The 22,275-nt window shown below is 47.3% G+C and overlaps 1 protein-coding gene across 1 annotated transcript in view; it reads right to left on the bottom strand.

The window, feature by feature from the left end:
- The window catches only part of RARRES1 (retinoic acid receptor responder 1), a 35,318-nt gene that overhangs the window by 4,612 nt on the left and 8,431 nt on the right, over positions 1–22,275 (bottom strand). The window contains exons 4-6 of the mRNA XM_023733839.1: positions 10,804–10,866; positions 7,893–8,076; positions 2,991–3,127 (exon numbers count right to left, since the gene is read on the bottom strand). Coding sequence (XP_023589607.1) covers positions 2,991–3,127; positions 7,893–8,076; positions 10,804–10,866 — 384 coding nt within the window. The remainder of the gene's footprint in view (positions 1–2,990; positions 3,128–7,892; positions 8,077–10,803; positions 10,867–22,275) is intronic.

Here is a 22,275-nt window from a genome sequence, read left to right as displayed (position 1 = left end):
TGTCCTTCTCCAGGGACTGATCCCTCCTGATAACATGTCCAAAGTATGTGAGATGTAGTCTTGCCATCCTTGCTTCTAAGGAGCATTCTGGTTGTCCTTCTTACAGGACAGATTTGTTGGTTCTTCTGGCCGTCCGTGGAATACTCAGTATTCTTCCCCATGACCACAGTTCAACAGCGTCAGTCCTTCAGTCTTCCTTAGTCATTGTTCAGCTTTCACATGTATATGAGGCGATTGAAAACACTATGACTTGGGTCAGGTGCACCTTAGTCCTCAAAATGACATCTTTGCTTTTTAACAATTTAAAGAGGTTTTTTGCAATAGATTTGCCCACTGCAATACATTGTTTGATTTCTTGACTGCTGCTTCCATGGGTGTTGATTGTGGATCCAAGTACAATGAAATCCTTGACAACTTCAGTCTTTTCTCCATTTATCATAAGTTTTTAAAATAAATTTGTTAGTTCTCGTTTAAAAGGCTCTTAAGAAATGAAGTGATTTGCCATGGGTGACCCAGCAAGTGAGTGGCAGATTCAGTTATTACTTACGTAAATCCCACAGAGTATAAAGAACCTGAAACTCTTAACTCAGTGACTGTCCCTCTCCCTCTGCATCTCTGTTTTCTTAACTCTACAAATAGAGGGTCAGCGAAAGAGAGGAAGACCCTCAGTGAGATGGACTGACACAGTGGCTGCAACAGTGGGCTCAAGCAGAACAACGACTGTGAGGAAGGTGCAGGACCGGGCAGTGTTTCGTTCTGTTGTACACGGGGTGGCTTTGAGTAGGCGCCGACTCGACGGCACCCAACAAATACAAGTGTGTCCCCACTTTTCCACTGGCAGGAAACATGGAGACTGGTTGAGGGATATTAAAGGGCAGATGATGGACCAGTCAGACTGGCTAGAACGAGAGAAATGGGGTTGCTGATTTCGTACCCGAGGATGTCCTGGTAGTCACTTAGGTCATGTGTCATATACAACCGCAGAAGGAAGGGAAGCAGTGACATTACCACAGCCCTGATTTTCTCTGTCGTCTCAGTGTGTTCTCTGTTCCTCCTGAGTTGCCCTTCATTCATTTCAGTTAGTTCTAAATTATCTTGACACCATTTTCTGTACTGTAAACACATTTTTTCCCCTAACTATGATTTTGAACTTCTCAGTGAAGGTGAAAGCTCTTGTTGAAGGAGATGGTCATCTTGGTAGATGGGGGAGGAAATCAGCCATCCTCACTCGCAGCAGATGCCTGCATCCTCTTTCATTAAGACAGAAGCAGGTAGACTAGAACTTCCACAAGCTCCCACCATGATGTCTGCCCTCTTACCAGCATTTGGGCCACCACTGTCTCCCTCCAGCTGAGCTCTCAGATTACTCCATGCTCCTGAGATCAACTCCTGGATTGATCTTTCCTTCCTTGCTTATACAAAGACATTAACTCCAACAATTCTTCCTTCTCTTTCCTGTAATTCCTACCTTGCCTCTCTCAACTGGATTTTTCTCCTCAACACATAAATCTCCCAACTTAAAAGTACAACAGAGAACAAAACTCAACCACATACCCACCCATTCTCCAGCTAGTGTCCCTTTTTTTTTTTTTTTTAACCCCCCCTTTACAGCTGAATTCCTTGAAAGAGATGCAGTGTCCATCCCTCCCCTCCCATTCTCTCCAATCAGGCTTTTGCCCCTCACTCGGAAAACAGCTCTTGGTAAGGTCTCCAGTGGCTTCCAAATGCTAAATCAAGGGGTCAGTTCTCAGTCCTCATCTTACTAGACTTTCCAGGAGCATTTGATAAATCAGTCAGTTCTCCTTGAGACACTTTTCCCGTATCACCAACCTCTAAAGTGAGAAGTGTTCCAGGACTCAATCCTCAGATAACATCTTTTCTCTACTGATACTCATCCAACCTTGTAGCTTTAAATATCATCTGTATGGTGATGACTGCAGCCCAGACCTCTCCCCTGAACTTCAGACTCTCATGTCCAGATGATTACACAAATTCTCTACTTGTTTATAGAACGTAGCAGATGCCAAGTCAGGCTGACTTCCCTCCAAACCTGTTCTTCCTGCAGTCTTCCCCAAGTCAGTAAATGAAAACTCCATCCTCCTAGTTATTTAGGCCAAGATCCTAAGAATCATCCTTGACTCTTCTCATTCTCTAATATCCTTTCCAACCTATCATAAAATATGGTTGTTCTACCTTCAGAAACATCCAGAATCCAAACACTTCCTTCCACCTCCACTGCGACCACCCTGGTTCAAGCCACCACCATGTCTCGCCTAGATTATTGCAGTACTCTCCTGATCTCCCTGATCCTGCCCTTCCTTGTCTCCCTGTGGTCCGTTCTCCGCGTAGCAGCCAGGATGATCCTGTGGTTAAGTCAGATCATCTCACTCCTTTGCTTAAAACCCTCTCACGGCCCCCATCTCAGGGTAAAACACGAAGTTCTTAGAATGAATGGTCTACAGGACCTTACGTGATCTGCCCCTCCACTTGCCATCTCTTTGACTGTGTCTCCTGGCATGTGCCCCTTGCTCACTCTGCTCCAGCCACACCAGCCACATCCCAGCCTTGGCAGTTGTGCACTCACACTTCCCCTGCCTAAAATTCTCTCCCCGTGCGGAAGCATGGCTCACCCTTTACGTCTCTGCTCCCACGTCATCTCTGCTCAAGTTAGAGGGGCCTTCCTTGATGCATGTCTAAATAGTAACTCTACCCATACCTTTTTCTCTACTTAATTCTTCTCCGTAGTACTCACCACCATTTGATATGCATTTACTTATTTATTGAATTAATCTCACTGAGGGCAGCAACATTACGGTTTTGCTCACTGCCGTAGCCTCAGTCCCTAAAACAATACCTGGTCCATAGCAGCACTCAGGCACTTGCTGAATGAATGACATGCACTTAAACAGCTCACCACGCAATTAGGAAATTCCGGGAAGACAGCATGGGTTATACTCTTGTGCACAAGTCACGTCTTCAGTGTTTCTTACCCACTGCACCATGCTACTGAGTTGTACCACATAGTAGTACAAAAACTGGCTTGTCTTTTCCCACATCACGTAAGAGCTGCCAAGAACAGCCAAATCCCAGATGGGTCTCAGAGAGGGATCAATATATCCATGGCAATCTGAGAAGGAGAAAAAGCACATTTGTATTAAGGCATATTTGAGACAAAATTTCAGAAGTTTCAGTAGTGAAATAAGAGCTCACACTTAGTCATATCAATCATCTCACAGCAAAACCTTGAGCTGGACGTGTGATTTCTTAGTATCTGTTTCTGCGTTTATGGAGATTTACATGCTTCAGCTTGCCATACTGAGTAAATCTATGTCAAAGCTATGATGATACTCGAAGTTAATCTCATAAGGTCTTGTTGGTGGAGAAGTGTTTTTAATTAAATTGAAAAGTCTGTCTGTGATCGCCACATTATTTTCTGGTTTGTATCTACAATCAATATGGTGGTCTTTGCCTCCCAGTCTACCAGATGTCTTTGTCTCTGATCATTTCTTTGAATCAATGTGTTGGCAGCATCTGTGTCACTTTTTTTTGAAGACATGAAGAAATCAGGTGGGTTTTTCCTATGGAATTGTTTCTGGGCCTGAAGTCTTTTCAATTCAGCAAATATTTATCAAAAATCTACTCAATGTCAGACATTGCTAGGAGGTAGGGATACAGTGATTAATAAATCACCTTTTGTGATTTTTAGGAACTCAAGTTTTAGCTAGTAGTTAACTTATGAAATAACTGCTCATGGATCATCATTTTATGCAGTTCCATGGAAGACATTCTTCGTCTATCTTAAGGCCCAATAATAGCACAGTAAGTGAAGAATCCTAACAGGCATATTAGGAAGCTAATCCTTCTTAGTGAAATAATCCTAAATTCTGTTAGCATGAATTCTGTATTGGTAGGACTTGACTTGTCTGGTTTATAATATAGTCAACTCAAAAAGCACTCATTGATTGCTTGGTGCTGTGAGGGGTCAGAGGTGGGCCCCTGCCCTCCACATGCTGACAGTGTAGAAATACAGCCGATACATTCCTTAAGAGAAAGGATCACGGAGCTGAGGAAGCACAGGGAAGGGAGAGGTTACTTTGGCTTAGAGAGGTTCTGGGAAAGCTTCACAGAGAAGATGAGATTTGAGTTAGCCCTTGAATTCCTGTCATGTATGTGGGGGTGAGCGTTGGGGAGCATGCATGAGAGAGACAGTAAGCACACTAAAGGTAGGAAGGTACCGGGCAGGTTCAGACTCAGTGACTGGTGTTGATAGAGTATAAAATATATTTTCTCCAGGCTATGAATGGCCTTGTTGGCAGTGCCAGGATGGGTATGACTTTGATTCTGGAGTGAATGTGGAACCACTGTCCTTTGGGAAGATGACTTTAGCAGCTGTGTGGATGGAGGAAGAGACTGAAATCTGGGAGACCAGACAGTAGGCGATGGCAGTGGTCTTGGTGAGAAATACCGTAGGTATGAAGGATGGTGACAGTGGGGACAGAGAAGACAGGATGGGCCGAAGATACATTGTGGAGGTAGACTTGATGGGAAATGGAAAATTATTCAATGTCAGGAGAGGAGGAGTGATAATGACCAAAGTTTCTAGCCAAACTCAAGGAGAACACTACAAAAGAAATAGAGGCCAAGATGTGGAAACCTTTTGGGTAAAAACAAGTTGAGCTTGGTATTGGGTATATTAAATACAGTCTCAAGGAAGCTGTGGGAGCAGATGATGTCAGATGCTACAGATAAACAGAAGGATGAGGAGCAAGAAGGATCATCAGATTTGGCCATCTGGCGTTCAGGTAATAGAGTTGCAATTACGCGCACAAGGGTGGAAACCAGACAGCAAGAGGCTGAGGTGAGGCAGTGTATGCAGAAACTAATTTTGAAAAGTGGACTCAATGAGAAAGGAAATGGGGAGGTGGTGGTGGTTTCATGAAGTAATTGGTCAACAGCACTAATGTTGACTATCTCTGCAGAACAAGATAAGGAGCTGGTTAACAAAATTTCAGAGATGGGAAGGATTCTGATGCGGCAAAGTCATAGAAGAAGCTAGAGAAACTGGAATCAAGGGTATAAGCAGAGGGAGCTTTAAGATAAAAGAGAGCGTTGGGGAATATAGAGAGATTCTATGAGGTGAAAGGAAACTGTGGAAGCAAATGTCTCATCTCAGTAAAGTAGATGGCAAGACTGTGCGGCGTGGGTGTGCTCTGGGCCTTGAAGAAATAGAAAAGTTTCAACACAGCTGTTACGTAGAAAGTAATAAAAATTAAAAATGAATAATAAGTAGCACTGAGGGCCCAACAGAAAACACCTGTCGAGAATAAAGCAAAAAAAGAACTTGTTTCCCTGCAGTGTCATCCTTTGTTAATTCCATGAATCATCTTGGTTTTTTGGCCCCATCTTGCTTTCCCGTTTATTACCATCCAAGGACCTTCCAGCACAGCCTTGAGCACTTCAGTGTTACTCATTATCTTTTCTATGTAATTTTTTTTTAACTTGGCCAAGTCATTTTTTCTGCCAACGTATGTTAAATAATCAACAAGGAGCTGTGACTGTTTTTATAGATGTTATTGTAGAAAGTCTGCTTCAGATTTCTACTTTCTGACAAGGATATCAGCATTTTATGAATGAATTTGTCATTTCTCCCTGGTATGAGCAGCAGGGCCATAAGGGTTTCAGAACATTATGTAACACAAGACTCTGAATTCAACATCTTGACATGAACATTTTTTTCTTGTTTTACTATTAAGAAATTTCCCGTCATCCCTTTGTTCTTTGATTAAAAAGCTTCCTTCATCCAGCGCATCTGCACCTGTTTCATCATACAGCGCCACTGGGAGCTTAGATCTGTGAGATCAAAACCCATTGCCATAGAAGATAAGTTGGCTCTACTAAATACGACGTTTGACAGCAGAAGGGCTCACAGCACTGGTATAGATACGCTAGGCGGACAGGACTTCAGCTGATGGTTCACAGGCCCACAGTCATTTCCTGTGTACACTTGGGTTCATCTAGAGGAAGGTCATGAATTCACTACAAAAACTGAAATTCCTACACACAAGAAAAGCCAGACTGCTCTACTTTTTTAAGGGCAAAAGCAGTGTGGAACAAGGATATTCTGAAATGGACTAGATCTTCTCACTTAAAATTGTAGAGAAGACTGCATTAGAACAGTCCAGTGGATTGTAAAATACTAAATAGAATCTGCTGGAATTTGAACTGGCTGCTCCAGGGATATCTCCATTGTTTTGATTCACTTTATCTAAAACTAATCCTTTGTGGTTTTAAATAGATAATTTCATATATACAGACAAGGTACACACACCACTAAACGTCTCTGCTGAACTTAAAGTCACAGTGGAACTTGTAAAATTTTGTGAATGAAAAGGTATCTTCTATTAAATAATTTTTGTAGCGTCTTAGTAGACACATTAACTTAGATTGTTCTAGAGTGGGCACTGTGTGCATACAGGACTTTTAAACTGAACATGATTCAGTTAACCTGTGCTATTCAGAAGTCCAAAATCTAGTGACCCTGTGGCAAGTATTCCAAGAAAAGTTCTTAAACAATTATTAAAATGTGTGTTTTAAGGAGAATACAAAAAAAAACCAAATCTGTTGCCGTCGAGTCCATTCTGACTCATAGCAACCCTATAGAACAGGGTAGAACTGCCCCATAGGCTTTCCAAGGAGCAGCTGGTGGATTTGAACTGCTGACCTTTTGGTTAGCAGCCAAGCTCTTGACCACTTTGCCACCAGGGCACCGTGACCAACTCTTACTTCCTCAACCAGTGCTGAGGGAGAAAAAGTCCCTAAATGACTATAAATTTTGAAGTATTAGTCATCAGCCCATTTATTCCAAGCAATATTAAATTCAAGCAAAGTCTACAACAGCCTAAGAATTTGAATTGTTTCTCATAACTCCTTGGAACAGGATTTGATCTGAGTTGTTGGAAAAGTATCACAGAGTCACGCAAGGCTCTGACTTTTAGGAGTGCAAGCAGCAGTATTGTCTCCAGGTTGTTCAGAACGTGGAGTCACACCCCAGTGAATAGATGGGGAACAGGTGAGCTCAGGAATGGAGCCTGCAGGTCCCCGTGGTGGACGGGATTGTCACAGCAGCTGGGCGGACAGGCGCGCTGAGAGAGAACGTGGGCTGTGAGTGCTGTGGTGGTCCGACGTCTAGCTTGATGCCCCAGTGCGAGTCCAGAGATGATTTCTGTGGTTTGGAAATCGGATTTGCCAGTAAGTGCTGAGACTCGGAGCTGCCCACGGCTCTGCTGGTGCCAAAGCAGATAAGCTTGCTTCACTTAGGGTGAGTCATCGCAGCTGAGTCACCTCAGAGGGCAGGCTCATTTCTTAATAGGGGCCACACCACTGCCCATTAGCGACAGGCGTGGAATGAGGTAAACACTACCCCACTGCGGTGTTCCGAAAGGGCCGGGGACCGTCGGCTCACCTAGCCTGATGGCTGTGATGGTCAGAGAGGAGGCTCTGGAGCTGTCTCATCACCTGAAGTTCCAAAGTGGCACCAAAGCCCTCTAGAGATTTCACCTCAGGTTCTGGACTCCACCCTCAACATGGCACCCCTCCACGCATGCCTGTTGCAAAGACCTCGACCTCTCACTTCTGGGTCGAGAAGTGGGGAGACTGAAGAGGCACAGATGGCTTTTGGTGGAGGTGCCATATTGTACTGAAGGCGACGGACGGGAAAATGACATTTCTGAGTGTTGTTTAAGTAATGAGGTGGAATGCAAAACCTTCTACCACATTCTATGGCTGAATTAAAGTGCCAGTTTGGGGATAAACATTTAAATGATCATCCTTTTTTAAAAACTTAGTAATTACACAAGTTTCTGAACGTAGAAATTCCAGACACTTGTTCATACCAGGTATGCTGATATCACCCAAGGGGGTTTTAAGTTGATTCATTTGCTGGTAAAGCAGGTAATCCTCTTCCTGTCTTTTTTTCTTCTCAATGAGCCTTGTGCAAGTTACATTAACGGACGGTCTGGATTTCTGGTTCCTGAAAAACACTTGAGCAGAACATCTCCCCAAACGTTCAGCACCTTCCTGAAATAAAAATTTTGGAATTAAACAAGAATGGTTCCTCATCACCTCCCGCCCACCCCCAACACGCACAGGACTGAGAAGAGTTCATTGTACATGGCAGGTTTGATAGATGTAGTGGCCTTTGCTTTGTAGAAAGAATGATTTTTGTGCTCACAGCTGAATACAACAGTCCTTCACTCTTTGCTATTAAACGTGTGCCTTATGATGACACCCTTGTAAGGCCAGGCCTTTTCCAGAGAAATTTCACTCATGTCTGTTGAGCACTGCTTGGTGTAAACCTCTGGGCCAGTGGGTACTTCACTCGGTCACTGTGGACCAACATTTGCTGGGCCTCAAGTTTGCTAACTTGAACCAAGAGAAGCAGCTGGTTCCCATTGACAAAAATAACATCTTCATGCTACTTATGAGTTAGGTCCTCTTACTCTAGTTTTGTAGATTAAGATACTGAAGTTTAACAAAGAAGCTGTTCCATGTCTCACAGCTCGTAAGTGATAAGTCAGGGCTGGAGCTCAAGTCTGTCTGACCCCAGAGCCCAGGCGCTCTCTGTGTTAACTCCATCCCTCTCTACACTGAGATCCAGTCTGGGAAAGTAGAGGCCCAGATCATCCAGATAAGACTGATCTAGCTCCCTGAGTGACAGAGGCTGTTTGCTTGTATTTACGTAGTGGTTAAGAGCTTGGCTGCTAACCAAAAGGTGGGCAGTTGGAATCCACCAGCTGCTCCTTGAAAACCCTATGGGGCAGTTCTACTCTGTCTTATAGCATTGCTACGAGTTGGGTTTGTTTGTTTGTTTTTGGTTATACTGGGTGTTCCTGGATCACCTTGCCTACTTTCCAATCTAGAGACATCAAGCATCGATAGATGTAGTGGTCTTTACGTAGCTGGATGCTTCAATGATACGTCAGCTATGTGGCTCATCTCTGATAGAGGTTCTTCACCCTTTTAGGTCACAGATTCTTTAACCCAACAATAAAAGTCAGGGGCCCTCTTTCCAGAAGAATGTACATATACCCATACCATCAGCAGTGGGCCTAGAATTTGAGGAGGTTCATAGATTCCCTGCCCCCCACACCCATCCAGGGGCCCCTGGCGGATTAACCAGCAAGCACGGTACATACAGGCTTACTTGTGTTCACTTACTAGTCTGTAGTCAACAATTTCATAAGGGTTTCACCTTTGATCAGAGATGTGAAAAACAGGTGAGGTTGTTCACTACAGGTTAGTAAGTATAACAAGTAAGCCCACGCGTACCTGGCTTACTGGGCGACCTGGCCGTGGTCAGGAATCCCTGTTCTTCGTGTAGCTGGTGGAGCAGCTGGGGCAACAGCCTTCTTTTAGCTTCTGCAGTTGTTTAAACTTGGTGGCGTCCCAGTTACAACAACAACAACCAAAAATGGATTTAAATAGAAAAAGCCCACAAGGAAGCAAACTGTAATCAAGATCAGATTGCCTCCATAAGCCTTTTTCAAGAACTAACTCAAAAAAAGGAAATCGGATTCCCGGCAGGCAGCTTCTCCTGAGGGTGCTAGTTTTGAATGAGAGGGAATCTCAGTGGTGCGTTAAGATGCTAAACCTCAGTGCAATTAGAAAAAATAAAATGGTGAAGGGAACATGCGGGAGGGGGCACATCAAAAGGCAGAAGACTGGACTGGCACACAGTCTCCTTGATGTTGAAGCCATTTTTCCGGGGAAGAGAAAAGGAACCAGATATTAGCCCCTTTTGCTTTCCCCCCAAACAGCGCCACAGAATCAAAGCAGTTGCCTAAAGTTGAAAGAACGCTCCTTCACCCCCTGAAAGGGAACTGCGGTTAGCTAGCTATGCCCTCAGAACATCTACAGGATCAAACCCAGAGAAGCACGCTGTTGGTCAAAACAGTCGAGTAATTGTCTCCCTTCAGCTTTAATCGTACACTTTCAGTTTGCAGCGCTAGAAGTCAAAGACATCTTCCTTATGCTCTAAGAACATTTTTAGTTCTCAGGGTAACGAGCAAAGTCTGAGCATACTGTTGCCGCGTTAGAACTTGTTTCTGGGTGTTGGTAAGTAAGCATTCTTCCGGAACCCTCATGCTTCATCTCCAAAGCTCTGCCATCAGGAGACACTTGAATGCTTGCTCACCTGGCAGCTTTGACTCATCAACAACACAGAGAATGTGGTCGGGTCTCCTCCCCTCCCGTGTCCTGGCCTAGCCTCCCGGCTTGGCCCAGGGCATGGAAGTTCCCCTGGCTCTAATCTCTATGTGAGTCTTCTGCTCACTGTCTTGTTGACCACATGGAAGAGGAAACCTGGCTCAGCGCTGCCTGCGTGGGCAGAATGTCACAAGGCTCACAATGGCTGCCGTGTCACAAAAGGCCTCGGCGCTGCCTGCTGTGCCGGCCTGCTAATCAGAAATGTCACCAGCTGACAGCAATAGGAATGAGGTGGCATTTAAGAGTGAGTCAGTCAGGAATCTGTGGTGTGAGGGAGGGAGGCCACAGGAAGCTGTGAGATTGTCCCCTGAGGCCTAAGGAAGGGGGCTGAGGGCTGCATCTCAAATGCAGCCCTGCATAAGGCCGTGGAGTCGGGTAGTTACATCCTGAGTTCTTACCTACCTGTGTTCCTCAATTCTGAAAACAAATGTGAAGCAAGGAAAATAACCCAGGTCACTAGGAAGATTTTCACAATTTCTCTTTAAGCATATTCATAGGGATTGCTGATGATGGGCTATTTCACCAATGATGGCGGCTTACCTTTGGGTTATAGAGCTCTGTGGTAAATGCCACGTCAACTCTGCATCCCTTGTTTGGATTAATCTGGAATACAGAAGCTGAATCTTAGCATAGTGGACTCTGTTAACATCTTCATATCAAAGAATCATTCCCTTGGGATAACACAGCATTGAAATAGTAGCTTATATTTCATACCTGAATACGGAGTCCCTGGGTGGCGCAAACCGTTAAGTGCTTGACTGCTAGCCCAAAGGTTGGCGGTTTGAACCCACCCACTTGGAAGACGAGTTCTGGCCATCTGCTTCCAAAAGGTCACAACCGTGAAAACCCTACGGAGCAATTCTCCCCCGCACACACAGGGTCGGAGCAATTCTCCCCCGCGCACACAGGGTCGGAGCAATTCTCCCCCGCGCACACAGGGTCGGAGCAATTCTCCCCCGCGCACACAGGGTCGGAGCAATTCTCCCCTGCGTACGCAGGGTCGCTGTGAGTCAGAATCAGCTTGACAGCAACTAACAGCCACAACATGCTAGGAACAAGTTGTTGACTCACGGTGACCCTGCACGTCAGAGTAGAACTGTGCTCCGCAGGGTCTTCAACGGCTGATCTTCTCAAAGTACCTGGAGTTAATTCCTTTCTTCCCCAGCTGCAAAGTGCCGTCTCCACGCCCTGTCCTGGGGGCAGTGAGTCTGAGAGCCCAAGGCCCTCCCTCCTGGCACTCACAGGCTCTCGGGAGATGCAGACAGCCTCTGGGACATCAGGAAGATGGAGAGTGGGAGGGGCAGAAGTGGTCAAGGAAGGTGCTGGGAGGAGGGGACCTCGAAGCTGAGATCTAATGACAGAGGTGGCAGCCCCACACAGAGCCGGGGACACCACGTGCAGGGAGAAGGTGGGACTTGGAGATGGGCTGTGTCCTGTGACAGGATGCCTCCCTTGGCCATTTTCACAAGCGGACACTCTTCTGAACTTTTCAAATGCGCGGTTACCATTTTCAAACTTCTGAATGGACTCTGGTGCACGTTGTTTTAGAGTCTACAAGTCTATATTATTGAAGCAATTTGAACTGTTCAGAAGAACTTTATGTTATATACCATCGCCTTTTTTTGTTTGTTTTTAAAGAGAGAAAATGATCATTCAGTAAAAGCATTTTCTAGAGAAGAAAGGAAACTTTCCACTGCACAGAGCTAAGTTATTTCATATAGTCTTGATTAAGTTAGACTCTGCAAACATCAATTTCCTTTGAATTTTAGCTCAGGACCACACTAACAGGGTTATCTTATTTTAAATAGACCAGATATCATCCACCCCATGACAGAGTCTTAAAAAATGCTGGGAAACTGGAGGATGGAAGGATAGGATTCTGTGGAAATATTTATGTAAAAGATGTTTAAACATGTAAATATTTAGATGTTGCTGGCATGATACTCAAGAGATACTACACAGCAGTTTGCTTAAGACTCATTTTTTCATCTTTTTCGTTTTTTTAAAAGAATATCATTTTATGTGAAGGTTTACACAGCAGTTTAGGTTCCCATTCAACAATTTCTACACAAGTTGTTCAGTGACATGGGTTACATTCTTCACATAGCGTGAACACATTCTCATTATTTCCGTTCTGGTTGTTCTGTTTCCATTCATCTAATTTCCCTGCCCCCTTACATTCTCATCTTTGTTTTTAGGTAATTGTTGACCATTTGGTCTCATACTCATTGTTAATGTTGAAACCAGTTCTGGCATAAGCTGAAACATTCTTTTCATTTTATGGAAGGCCTGCACATAAGTCTGTCCACTCACCCTCGTTCCCACCTCCTAAGGCAGCACCGGGGAGAGAGGAGAAATACAGCACCCAGTCCACCCCAGACACCCGCTGGTGTGCACAGACGCGTGAACAGACCTGAGATCAGCAGGGAAGTACAGAGGCGCACACGGGTGCAGCTGCCGGGGGCACACGGAGGGAAGTGCAGGAAGGCTTTCTAGAAAGGGCGAGGCCTGAACTGACTCTGTGAGGAGCTTGTAGCTAGAAAAAGGCTAGTGGGGGGCTGGTGCAGGATTGTGGGAAGCCCCACGTTATTTGTGAAGAGGGCTTAGACGTTGACTCTGAAGACTGGTAGCCACAGCAGAGTGGATGTAACTACCGTGCTTAGGGTGTTATGAAGAGATTAAAAGAAGGCATAAAAAGGACTTAGGACAGTGCCTGGGTCACGGCAGATGTTCAATGTATGCTAGTTTATTGTTATTAAAATCTACAGACGGGGCGGAGCTGATGGGAGAGGAAGAAAGTGCTGGAAACCAGAGTCTGGTCTGAGTCGGAGGACGGGGCAGATCACCACAGACTCCAGTCGGCTGCCTTCACTGGTTTACTCCACAAACACCCAACAAGGAGTCCAAGGATAAAAATGAGACGACCATGTACAAGGCCCCCATGGCTTCTCTCTCCCAGACTCCTGATGTCTGGTGTCCTTGCAGCCTGCCCAAGTCAGAGGAACACACCCCAGCCACACCGCACCCACTTACCCCTCACAGAAGGCCACACTTCTGCTCACCAGCAGGTTCCAGGCCTTGAAATGCCTGCAGTGCCAGCCGAGGGCCGCTCCCTAACCTGCATCCGCACCACAGGCCCAGGAGTCTTCTCCACGCTCGTACATAGGAGCCAGGATGCCCCTTGGGTTTCCAGCTGGGAGGTGGGTGAGGGGCAGGTGGGCGGTCCTTCATGAGAAGCGGAGGAGGAAGCAGAGTTGGATGGGTTCAGTCTGAGGAGCATTCAAGATGTCCAGGAGGTGGCTGAGTGTTGTACAGGTGGGTTCACACGGAGGCAGTGTTGTTGTTAGGTACCGTCCAGTCGGTTCTGACTCATAGCGACCCCATGTACAGCAGAAGGAAACACTGCCTGGTCCTGCGCCATCCTCACAATCGTTGTTGTGCTTGAGCCCATCGTTGGAGCCACTGTGTCAGTCCATCTTGTTGAGGGTCTTCCTCTTTTTCACTGACCCTCTACCAAGCATGATGTCTTTCTCCAGAGACTGATCCCGCCTGATAACATGTCCAAAGTACGTGAGACGTAGTCTCGCCATCCTTGCTTCTAAGCACCATTCTGGCTGTACTTCTTCCAAGACAGATTTGTTGGTTCTTCTGGAAGTCCACAGCAGTGTTAAAGCCATGGAGCTTCATGAAATCCCCCAGGGAAAATGTACCTATAGAATGAGGAGAATCCTTAAAAACACCAGCCTTCACATCAACAGTAAATTGGAGAATGCTTACTTGCTGCACAAAATGATTCAAAAAGCCTTCTTTATGTTGAAGATATAACTGTGCCTATTTTTAATAGAGCACGTAAGATATGATTTGACTCGAACAGTATTTGGAGACACACGGAGGCAAGTGAGGTACCAGTACACGTTCTTTAAACGGTTAACACAGACGATGAGCCGAGCCAGGTAGGGAGTCTCTCCTTTTTAAGGCTTATTTTCTTTGTTGATTTGATTTCCTTATTTTAATTCTGTGCTCTTAAAAGCATCTACATTTTATCCCAAATGTGATTTTTGATATTTTTGGTTGTACTTTCATTTATCAAGATGCAGTCCTTTTGTCTCGTACTAAGGCCTCTCCCTCTGCTTCCTGAGTCACAAGTCCCCAGATGCTGTTCTGCCGCCCCTCCCAAGATAAGCCGGAGGCCCCGGGCCCTGCGAGTAGCGTTAGCACAAGGGAGCAAGTCACACTCTGGCGGTTTTAGGATTGTGTTCAGCTTTGGCTATCTTTGATTAAAAATGTTCGTGATAAAGAGGTCTTTGTTGTTCAACAGCATCCTCTCCAGTAGTTACATCTAGTCTACCGTATTCCAAGCACCGTGTAGGTGCCGGAAACCCAGTGAACAAAACAGGCAGGGCACCAGCCCTCAGGGCCATCTCGTGGGGAGAGGAGCATTCAGTGGATCCTTCTAGAATTATTTGATTACAGTTGATTTAACAGCCAAGTGTAGCTGGAGAATTGATTCAGTCTAGGAATCAGGGAAGTGACGTTTGAGCTGAACTCTGAAGAAGACATTGACTTTGGGGGTGGGGATGGGGGCTGACAAATCCTCCCACACGGAAGGAAGAGTGCGGCTGAGGCCCCAGGGAGCCACCAGTGTGGCTGGAGGGCAGAGACGGGGCCAGGATGCAGGAAGAGGGCAACAGGTGGGCAGGGCCCCCACCTGCAGGCCACAGCGAGGATTTTATCCTACAGAAATTCAAAGCCACAGACAGGTGGGATTTTGAAAACGGATACTGGAGTGAGGCTGTCCAGTGTGAATGCAGAGCCTGGGTAGGAGGCTAATTTAGGGGGCAGGTAAGACGTGGCCTTGACCCAAGGTGGTGGCAGTGGGAACAGAGAGACGCGTATAGTAGACAGATACAAGTTCTATTAACCAAACCAAACCCATTGCCCTCAAGTCGATTCTGACTCATAGTGACCCTATACGACAGAGTAGGACTGCCCCACGGGATTTCCAAGGAGCAGCTGGTGGATTTGAACTGCCGACCTTTTGGTTAATAGCTCTTAACCACTATCCACCAGGGATTCCTATATATATATTATGTATGTATATATACATGTATATATATATGTATAGATCTATACATATATATACGTGTGTGTGTGTGTGTGTGTGTGCGTATGGAGCCCCAGTGGCTCAGTGGTTAAGAGCTTGGCTGCTAACCAAAAAAGGTTGGCAGTTCAAATCCACCAGCTGCTCCTTGGAAACCCTATGGGGCAGTTCTACTCTGTCCTGTAGGGTCGCTATGAGTCAGAAGCGACTCAAAGGCACCCAACACCAACTATATAGAGAGAGAGTGCTCACCATGTGCTTCGACACTGCCCACGCATTGACTTATTACATCGCCGAAGTCTTTTGTGGTAGGTACTATTGTTATCCCTATTTTAAGGATGAATAAACGGAGGTACTTGCCCAAAGTTAAGGAATTTACTCAAAGACACAGCTAGTAAGGCTGGCTGCAGGGCTGCGGTTTTCATGTTATACTGCACAGAATTTGCGAGAAACAGTCCAGCAACGTTTCCCTAAGAGAAGGAAGAAAGCAACTGGCTGCTGGTGTGTTAGAGAGAGAGCATTGTTAGCCTGGGATCTCGGGCTGTAGACAAGAACCGCCCCAAACCTTCTTCTGGAAGGGAGAGGGCCAGGCAGGACATGGGAGTGAAGATGACCTGGAAGTTCAGAAGGAGCTGCTGGATTCAGACCCTTGAAGACAAGGTATAAATGAGAGTGTGGCCCAGAACTGGTGGGGAAAGCTCCAGGAAGGACCAGGACTGAGACAAGCAGAGAGAAAGGGAGAGGGCGCTCAGGACAAGGAAGAATGTGAGCCAGAGCGTGTGGGTGAGCAGCCCGGTGTGGAGTTAGTGAGTTAACTACTACGGTAGTGTAACGGAGGTGGAGGCTACAGCGGGGGGTGGGACCACATCAGAGAAGGCCTCTTCCAGGGACTTCATCCCAGAGCACTAGCTCCCAAATTCCAATAAGCATCAGAATCCCCTGGAGAGTTTGTTAAAACACAGCCTGATGGCCCCACCCCCAGAGTTCTGATATCTGGGGTGGGGCCTGATAATTTGCATGTTAACCAGTTCCAGGTGGTGCTGATGCTGTTGATCCGGGGAGCACACTTGGAGAACCTCTGGTCTAGATGTGGTAGACCACCAAGTCCTGAGAGAGGACTAGAAAGTGACAGGTAACCCAGGTGACAACCACTGAATAGACCAATGGCATGATGGTTCATTCTCTCCAGGGGCCCAAGGGTATCACGTGGACTAATGAAATGGAGCAATGTTATCATATAATGTGGTTCTAATTCGGGAACCTAGAGCCTCTGGCCAGTCAGGCCATGACACCTGGGGCAGTTAGGTGGAAGGTCCACCCTTAGCGCCAGGGGGCACAGCCAGCAAACTCCATCGTGATATCCCACGCTCCGCCATCATGATATCCCACGCGCCGCCATCATGATATCCCACGCGCCGCCATCATGATATCCCACGCGCCGCCATCATGATATTCCACGTGCCGCCATCATGATATTCCACGTGCTGGTTTTTGAGCAGGAACATTTGGAGACGACAGTCTGGACTGAAATGATTTTTGAAGGACGTTCACCCTTTGCTTTGTGTTACATGGATGGCTACTTTTCCATACGTGACATTTATGTGCCCACGAAGAAATTAAAACAGCGCATCCTAACAGCAACTCTCAAATTTATCAAAGAACACCAAGCTTTGTTCTCCTGTCAGTGAATCAAAGACTTCCTCCAGCACTTCTCTGGACTATCTTTTAGACACTATATGTCTTAGGTTGGCTTCTCTAGAGAAGCATATATACATATACAGATAGATTTATCTCAAGGAAATGGCTCATGTGGTCGTAGAGCCTGGCAGGTGCCAAGTCCGTGGGTCAGGCATCAGGCTGGAGGCTTCTCCTGACTCACATAACTGCAGGGGCTGAAGAACCCAAGATCAGCAGGTCAGATGGCAGGCTGCTGGCTCATGGGCTGCAGAGGCTGACAAATCCCAAGACTGGCAGGTAGTACAACAGGCCGCTGGCTCAAGTCCCAAGAACTGGAGGTCAGATGATGACGAGCCAGATGCAGGATCCAGAGCGAGCTTTGCCAGAACTTTCAAATATATATATTGGATGCAGGCCACACCCCCTTACAACTGATAGACTGATCACATCAGATCACATCATGGAGGATAACTACATCACTACACAACTGCCAAATTACATCGTGACATAACTGCCAAACCGCTGAGAATCATGGCCCAGCCAAGCTGACACACAGCCTTAACCATCACACTGTACAATTTTTTGGAAAGTAAAGCTGTCATTGAAATACTGGGTGTGGGCACTGGAAATAAACCTAAAGAACCTAATGAAAGATGGAAAATAGGTATTTATTTTGGTGAAGGATGAAGAATAGGTATTTATTTATTCCAGAAGCATATTTTTAAAAACCTAAACAAAACAAAACAAAAACCATGAGAAACCCCTTTAAACTCACTCAAAAAACAACAGAAACTTGGAGCAAATGAAAGACGATGCACGGCCCAAGGACGGTGTTCCCCAGAAACCTTGCTGTCAGCTGCCACAGGAGGCCCCAGAAACTGTGACCCTGGGAGTCTGCAAAGCCAGGATTCTGCCCAAAGCGAGTCTACAGAAAGGAAACCCTGGGCTTTGGGGAAGGCACCGTGCACTGTTGTTCTTCTCGCGGCCCGTGGTTGCTAGGCACCGGCCCTTCATGGTGCCGTGGAGACGGCTGCAGCAACTTTCACTTCATGTTTTAAGGCTGAGCTGGGTGGGCGGCTGAAGGCAAGCCTGGTGGAAAGAACTGACAGGCGATTCTAATCTCCCCTCCTGTGCGTGCTGGGTCCCGTCGGTCTAATGGATGAGGCTTCTAAATGTCCCCTCCAGCCTTCATGTTTGGTAGGAAAGCATAAATGTCATGCTATTCCAGTAAAGGCGAACGCCTTCATTTTATAAGGTTACCTCTGTGAGTCAGCTTAGTGGAAGACAAGCAAACAACTCAATTGGGGATAAAAATGGCCGTGCTCTTCTTACGTTCTGGACAGAGAGAACATCAGTGTATTACATTAGATCTGGAATGATTTTATTTCATGTTCCTGCTCTTGGGCAACGCCAGATAAAGCGAATCCAGTTTCTGAAGCAGAGTCAGCGACCTCCTGACCCAGCCCTGTGCAGCGGGCCCGGGAGGGCTCTGCCCTGGGGTCTTCACTTCGTCAGGTTAAGCAGGGGTCAGAGAACGAGACCGAACGCTGTGAGTTAATCTCTGTTCGTCCAGCTCCGGTACTAGCTCTGGACTCTGGAAAAGGAGGTCAGAGTGGAAATGACCAGAGGTGGCTGTCCCCCCTCCGGCTCCCATCTGGGCTCTCGGTGTGGCTGTGAGGAAAGGCTGGTTGTGAGAGGGGTGAGAGGCGCTGGCTTCTCTCTCCCGCTGACGAGCTGGAGTGGGCAGGGCCTGGCCTCCTTGCTGGATGCCCCAGTGGTCCCGGCCGGCTTCTAGCATCTTTATTTAGCAGATTTTTGGTATCTGCCTCCTGCAGGGCCCTGTACCAGTGCCATGGACGAGACAGGAGACACGCGGTCTCCGCCCTGGAGGAGCCTCGGTCTGATTTGGGAGAGGCAGACACGCGGCTCTTCAGGAGCTGGCGAAAACAGCCTACGGTCCCACACCAAGGCGGGCACGGAGGGCGGGCACTCAGAGGCGGGATTAGCTACGGCCATGGGCCACATTTCCTGGGTTCCGTCACTTGTCAGCCATGGTGGTGACTACCTGTTTGAGCTGGGTGGGGTGAACTGAATGATGCCCCCAAAGATGTCCAGGTCCTGAATCCCATTACCTGTGCATATGTTGAGGAGCCCTGGTGGTGCAGTGGTTAAGTGCTTGGCTGCTAACAGAAAGGTCAGCGGTTTAAACCCACCAGTCGCTCGGCGCAGGAGAAAGATGGCAGTCCACTTCCGTAAAGATTACAGCCTTGGAAACTCAATGGGGCAGTTCTTCTCCGTCCTGTAGGGTTGCTGTGAGTTGGAAGAGACTTGATGGCAGTGGGTTTGGTTTTTATGACTATGTTACCTTACATGGCAAAAGGGATTTTGCAGATGTGATTAAGTTAAGGATCTTTAGATGCAGATGTGATTAAGTTAAGGAACTTGAGATGGAGACAGTCTCCTGGATCATCCAGGTGGGCCCGATGTAATCTCAGAAGTCCTATAAGAGGGACAGAGGAGGGTCAGAGACAGAAGACACTATGCTGCTGCCTTTGACAATGGAGGATGGAAAGCTGGAAAAGGCAAGGCAACAGATTCTCCCCTAACGCCTGCGGAAAGAATGCTGCCCGGCTGACACCGATTCTAGGACTTCCAGCCTCCAGAATTGTAAGAAGGTAATTTGTGCTGTTTAAGTCGCTAAGTTTGAGGTGATTTGTTACAGCAGCAGTGGGAAACCAATACACTTAGTGAGCATCCACCTTGCAGTTGAGAAAACTAGAGCTCACTGGGGTTAGGTAACTGCCAAGGCAGTGCAGCTGACGGTTAATGAGACCATATTCAAACCGAGGTCTGTGGAAGCCGCCCTCACAGGGGCAGCTGTCCAGAGGAGGATGGAGGACTTGCCAGTCACAGAGGGGAGGAGGAAGGCAGATGGGGTCCTTGGACGACAGTGGATGGGTGGGTGGGTCTAGGTGGTCCCCTGCTGGGGAGCGAGGTGGAGCTTGCACTGAGGCTGCCCTGGCGTCCTGTGGGCAGAGGACCTGGGCCCTTTATCCAGCACCTCCGCCACGGCCTGGACAGGTGCTCGGCCTGGACAGGTGCTCCCGCTGAGAGGCAGGAGCACACTTCTCACTGGAGCTACCAGGAGGGCTGGCAGAAAATCCCAACATCCAGCCCCACCTGCAGAGCTCGATTCACAGGTCTGAGAGGGGCCAGGCAGGGGTGGCTTTTAATGGTGTCAGGATTAAGGGCACCTGGGTTAGAAGGGGGGCCCTGGTGATGCAGTGGTTAAAGCACTCGGCTTCTAATTGAAAGGTTGGCAGTTAGAACCCACGAGTTGCTTTGTGGGAGAAAGGTGTGGTGATCTGCTCCCATAAAGATTACAGCCTTGGAAACCCTATAGGGCAGTTCTGCTCTGTCCCTGTAGGGTTGGAATCGACTCCGGCAGGGGTTTGGTTTGTTTTTGGGGAGCTGGAAGGTGTAGGGCTGGGTATGCCGTCCAGCCCATCCTCAGGTGCCAAAGTCCAGGTCCTAACCCAGAGCTTCCTCCCCTTCCGTGGTGCTGGAATCACCCAGGAACTGTTGAAACGCAGGCTCAGATTTGGAAAGTCTGGGATGAGGCCCAAGATTCCGCAAGCCTCACAAGCTCCCTAGGGATGTCAGTACTGCTGGCCCAGGCCTTCCAGATCACTGCCACCACCAGGAGGTGGCCATGCCCCGTGCCCTCAGGCTGTTTCTGTTGCATTTGATCTGAACCACTCCTTCCAAGTCCAGCTACAACCCTTCTTTTGAATTTCTGTTTTTCACCTCTCTGAGAGCATATGCACATTATTAATGGAGCCTTTACAGTCCTAACTCAGAGAAGCAAGTAACGAAGGTGGGAATTACAGAGACTGTAGGAAATGCATTGGGGGTGAAGAAAAATCGCTAAGATTCTGAAGTCAGGAGAGCATTCCAAGAAAGTATATTGCTACATTTCCAGGATTATGGAAATTTTAACGTTTATTGAGCTCCTATTACATATCAGGTACTCAAATCAACACATTACAGGCGTCTCATTTAAAACCCTCATAACAACCCTGTCAGGAGGGAACTACCATCACTCCAAACCAGAAAACCAAACCCATTGCCGTCGAGTTGATTCCGACACAGTGACCCTACAGCACAGAGTAGAACTGCCCCTCAGGGTTTCCAAGGAGCGGCTGGTGGATTCCAACTGCTGACCTTTTGTTAGCAGCCAAGCTCTTAACCACTGCGCCACCAGGGCTCCGGTTTATAGAGAAGCCGGTGGAGGAGCTGGGATCCAGCCCAGACGCCTGGCGGTAGATGGAGCCTGCGCTCCTGATCACTGTCCTCTAACCGTCGCAGCCCCAACTTTCTCACCGGCCCACCAGGTTTGCGCCGGCTGCCTCCCAGCGAGGTGTGAAATGCAATGAGAAGTACGTCAAGGGTCTGCCCAAAATGGACACCCCTTAAAGAGGGTTTCTTACCACTTAACCTCTTCCTTGCCAAAAGCTTCTCAGAATCTTTAGGAATCTTACAGGTGAGAGACCTTGGAATGCAAAGTGTGTGTGGGGGGGTGCTCTGCCGTATGAGCCGGAAGCTTCTAGAGTTCCTCTTCTAACTCTGCGTAACTGGCTTTTAAAAGAACCTGTGACTCTTGGTCACCCCACACCTGCCCATCCCCACTGGTGTGGAAAAGTGAGATCTTTCATGGTTTTTGGTCTGTTATGGAGTCTCTAAAAGGAGCCTTGGTGGTGCAGTGGTTAAGCGCTCAGCTGCTAACCAAAAGGTTGGCAGTTTGAGTCTACCCAGAGGTGTCTCAGAAGAAAGGTCTGGTGATCTACTTCTGAAAAATCAGCCATGGAAAACGCTACGGAGCCCAGTTCTCCTCTGACACACACCGGGTCGCCATGGGTCAGCGTCAGCTTGATGGTGACTAGTACCAGGGGTCTGTTATTACATGCATGATATGACGCCACATGTGAAAAGAGAGAATGTCATGGGCTGGTAAAAAAAAAGTGATCGTGGTTTAAAAACAATTCATCACAAGATGGTTAAAAGCATTCCTACTTACTAGCCCATCTGGGTGCAGTTAGCTTGTGGGTGAGCAGAGTCCCATGGAGGCCAGAGCCAAAGCTTTACCCTCAGGGTCATCCTATCCTAGACCCAGACGCTGCAGACCAGGTGGGTGCTGTGGTGGGGGTGGAAGGGCGTGGTACGGACCAGGTGGG

The sequence above is a fragment of the Trichechus manatus genome, unplaced genomic scaffold (assembly GCF_000243295.1).
Source record: "Trichechus manatus latirostris isolate Lorelei unplaced genomic scaffold, TriManLat1.0 scaffold00062, whole genome shotgun sequence".
NCBI lineage: Eukaryota > Metazoa > Chordata > Mammalia > Sirenia > Trichechidae > Trichechus > Trichechus manatus.
Note: the sequence above shows the minus strand (reverse complement) of the source record. Positions and strands in the feature narration are given on the sequence as shown.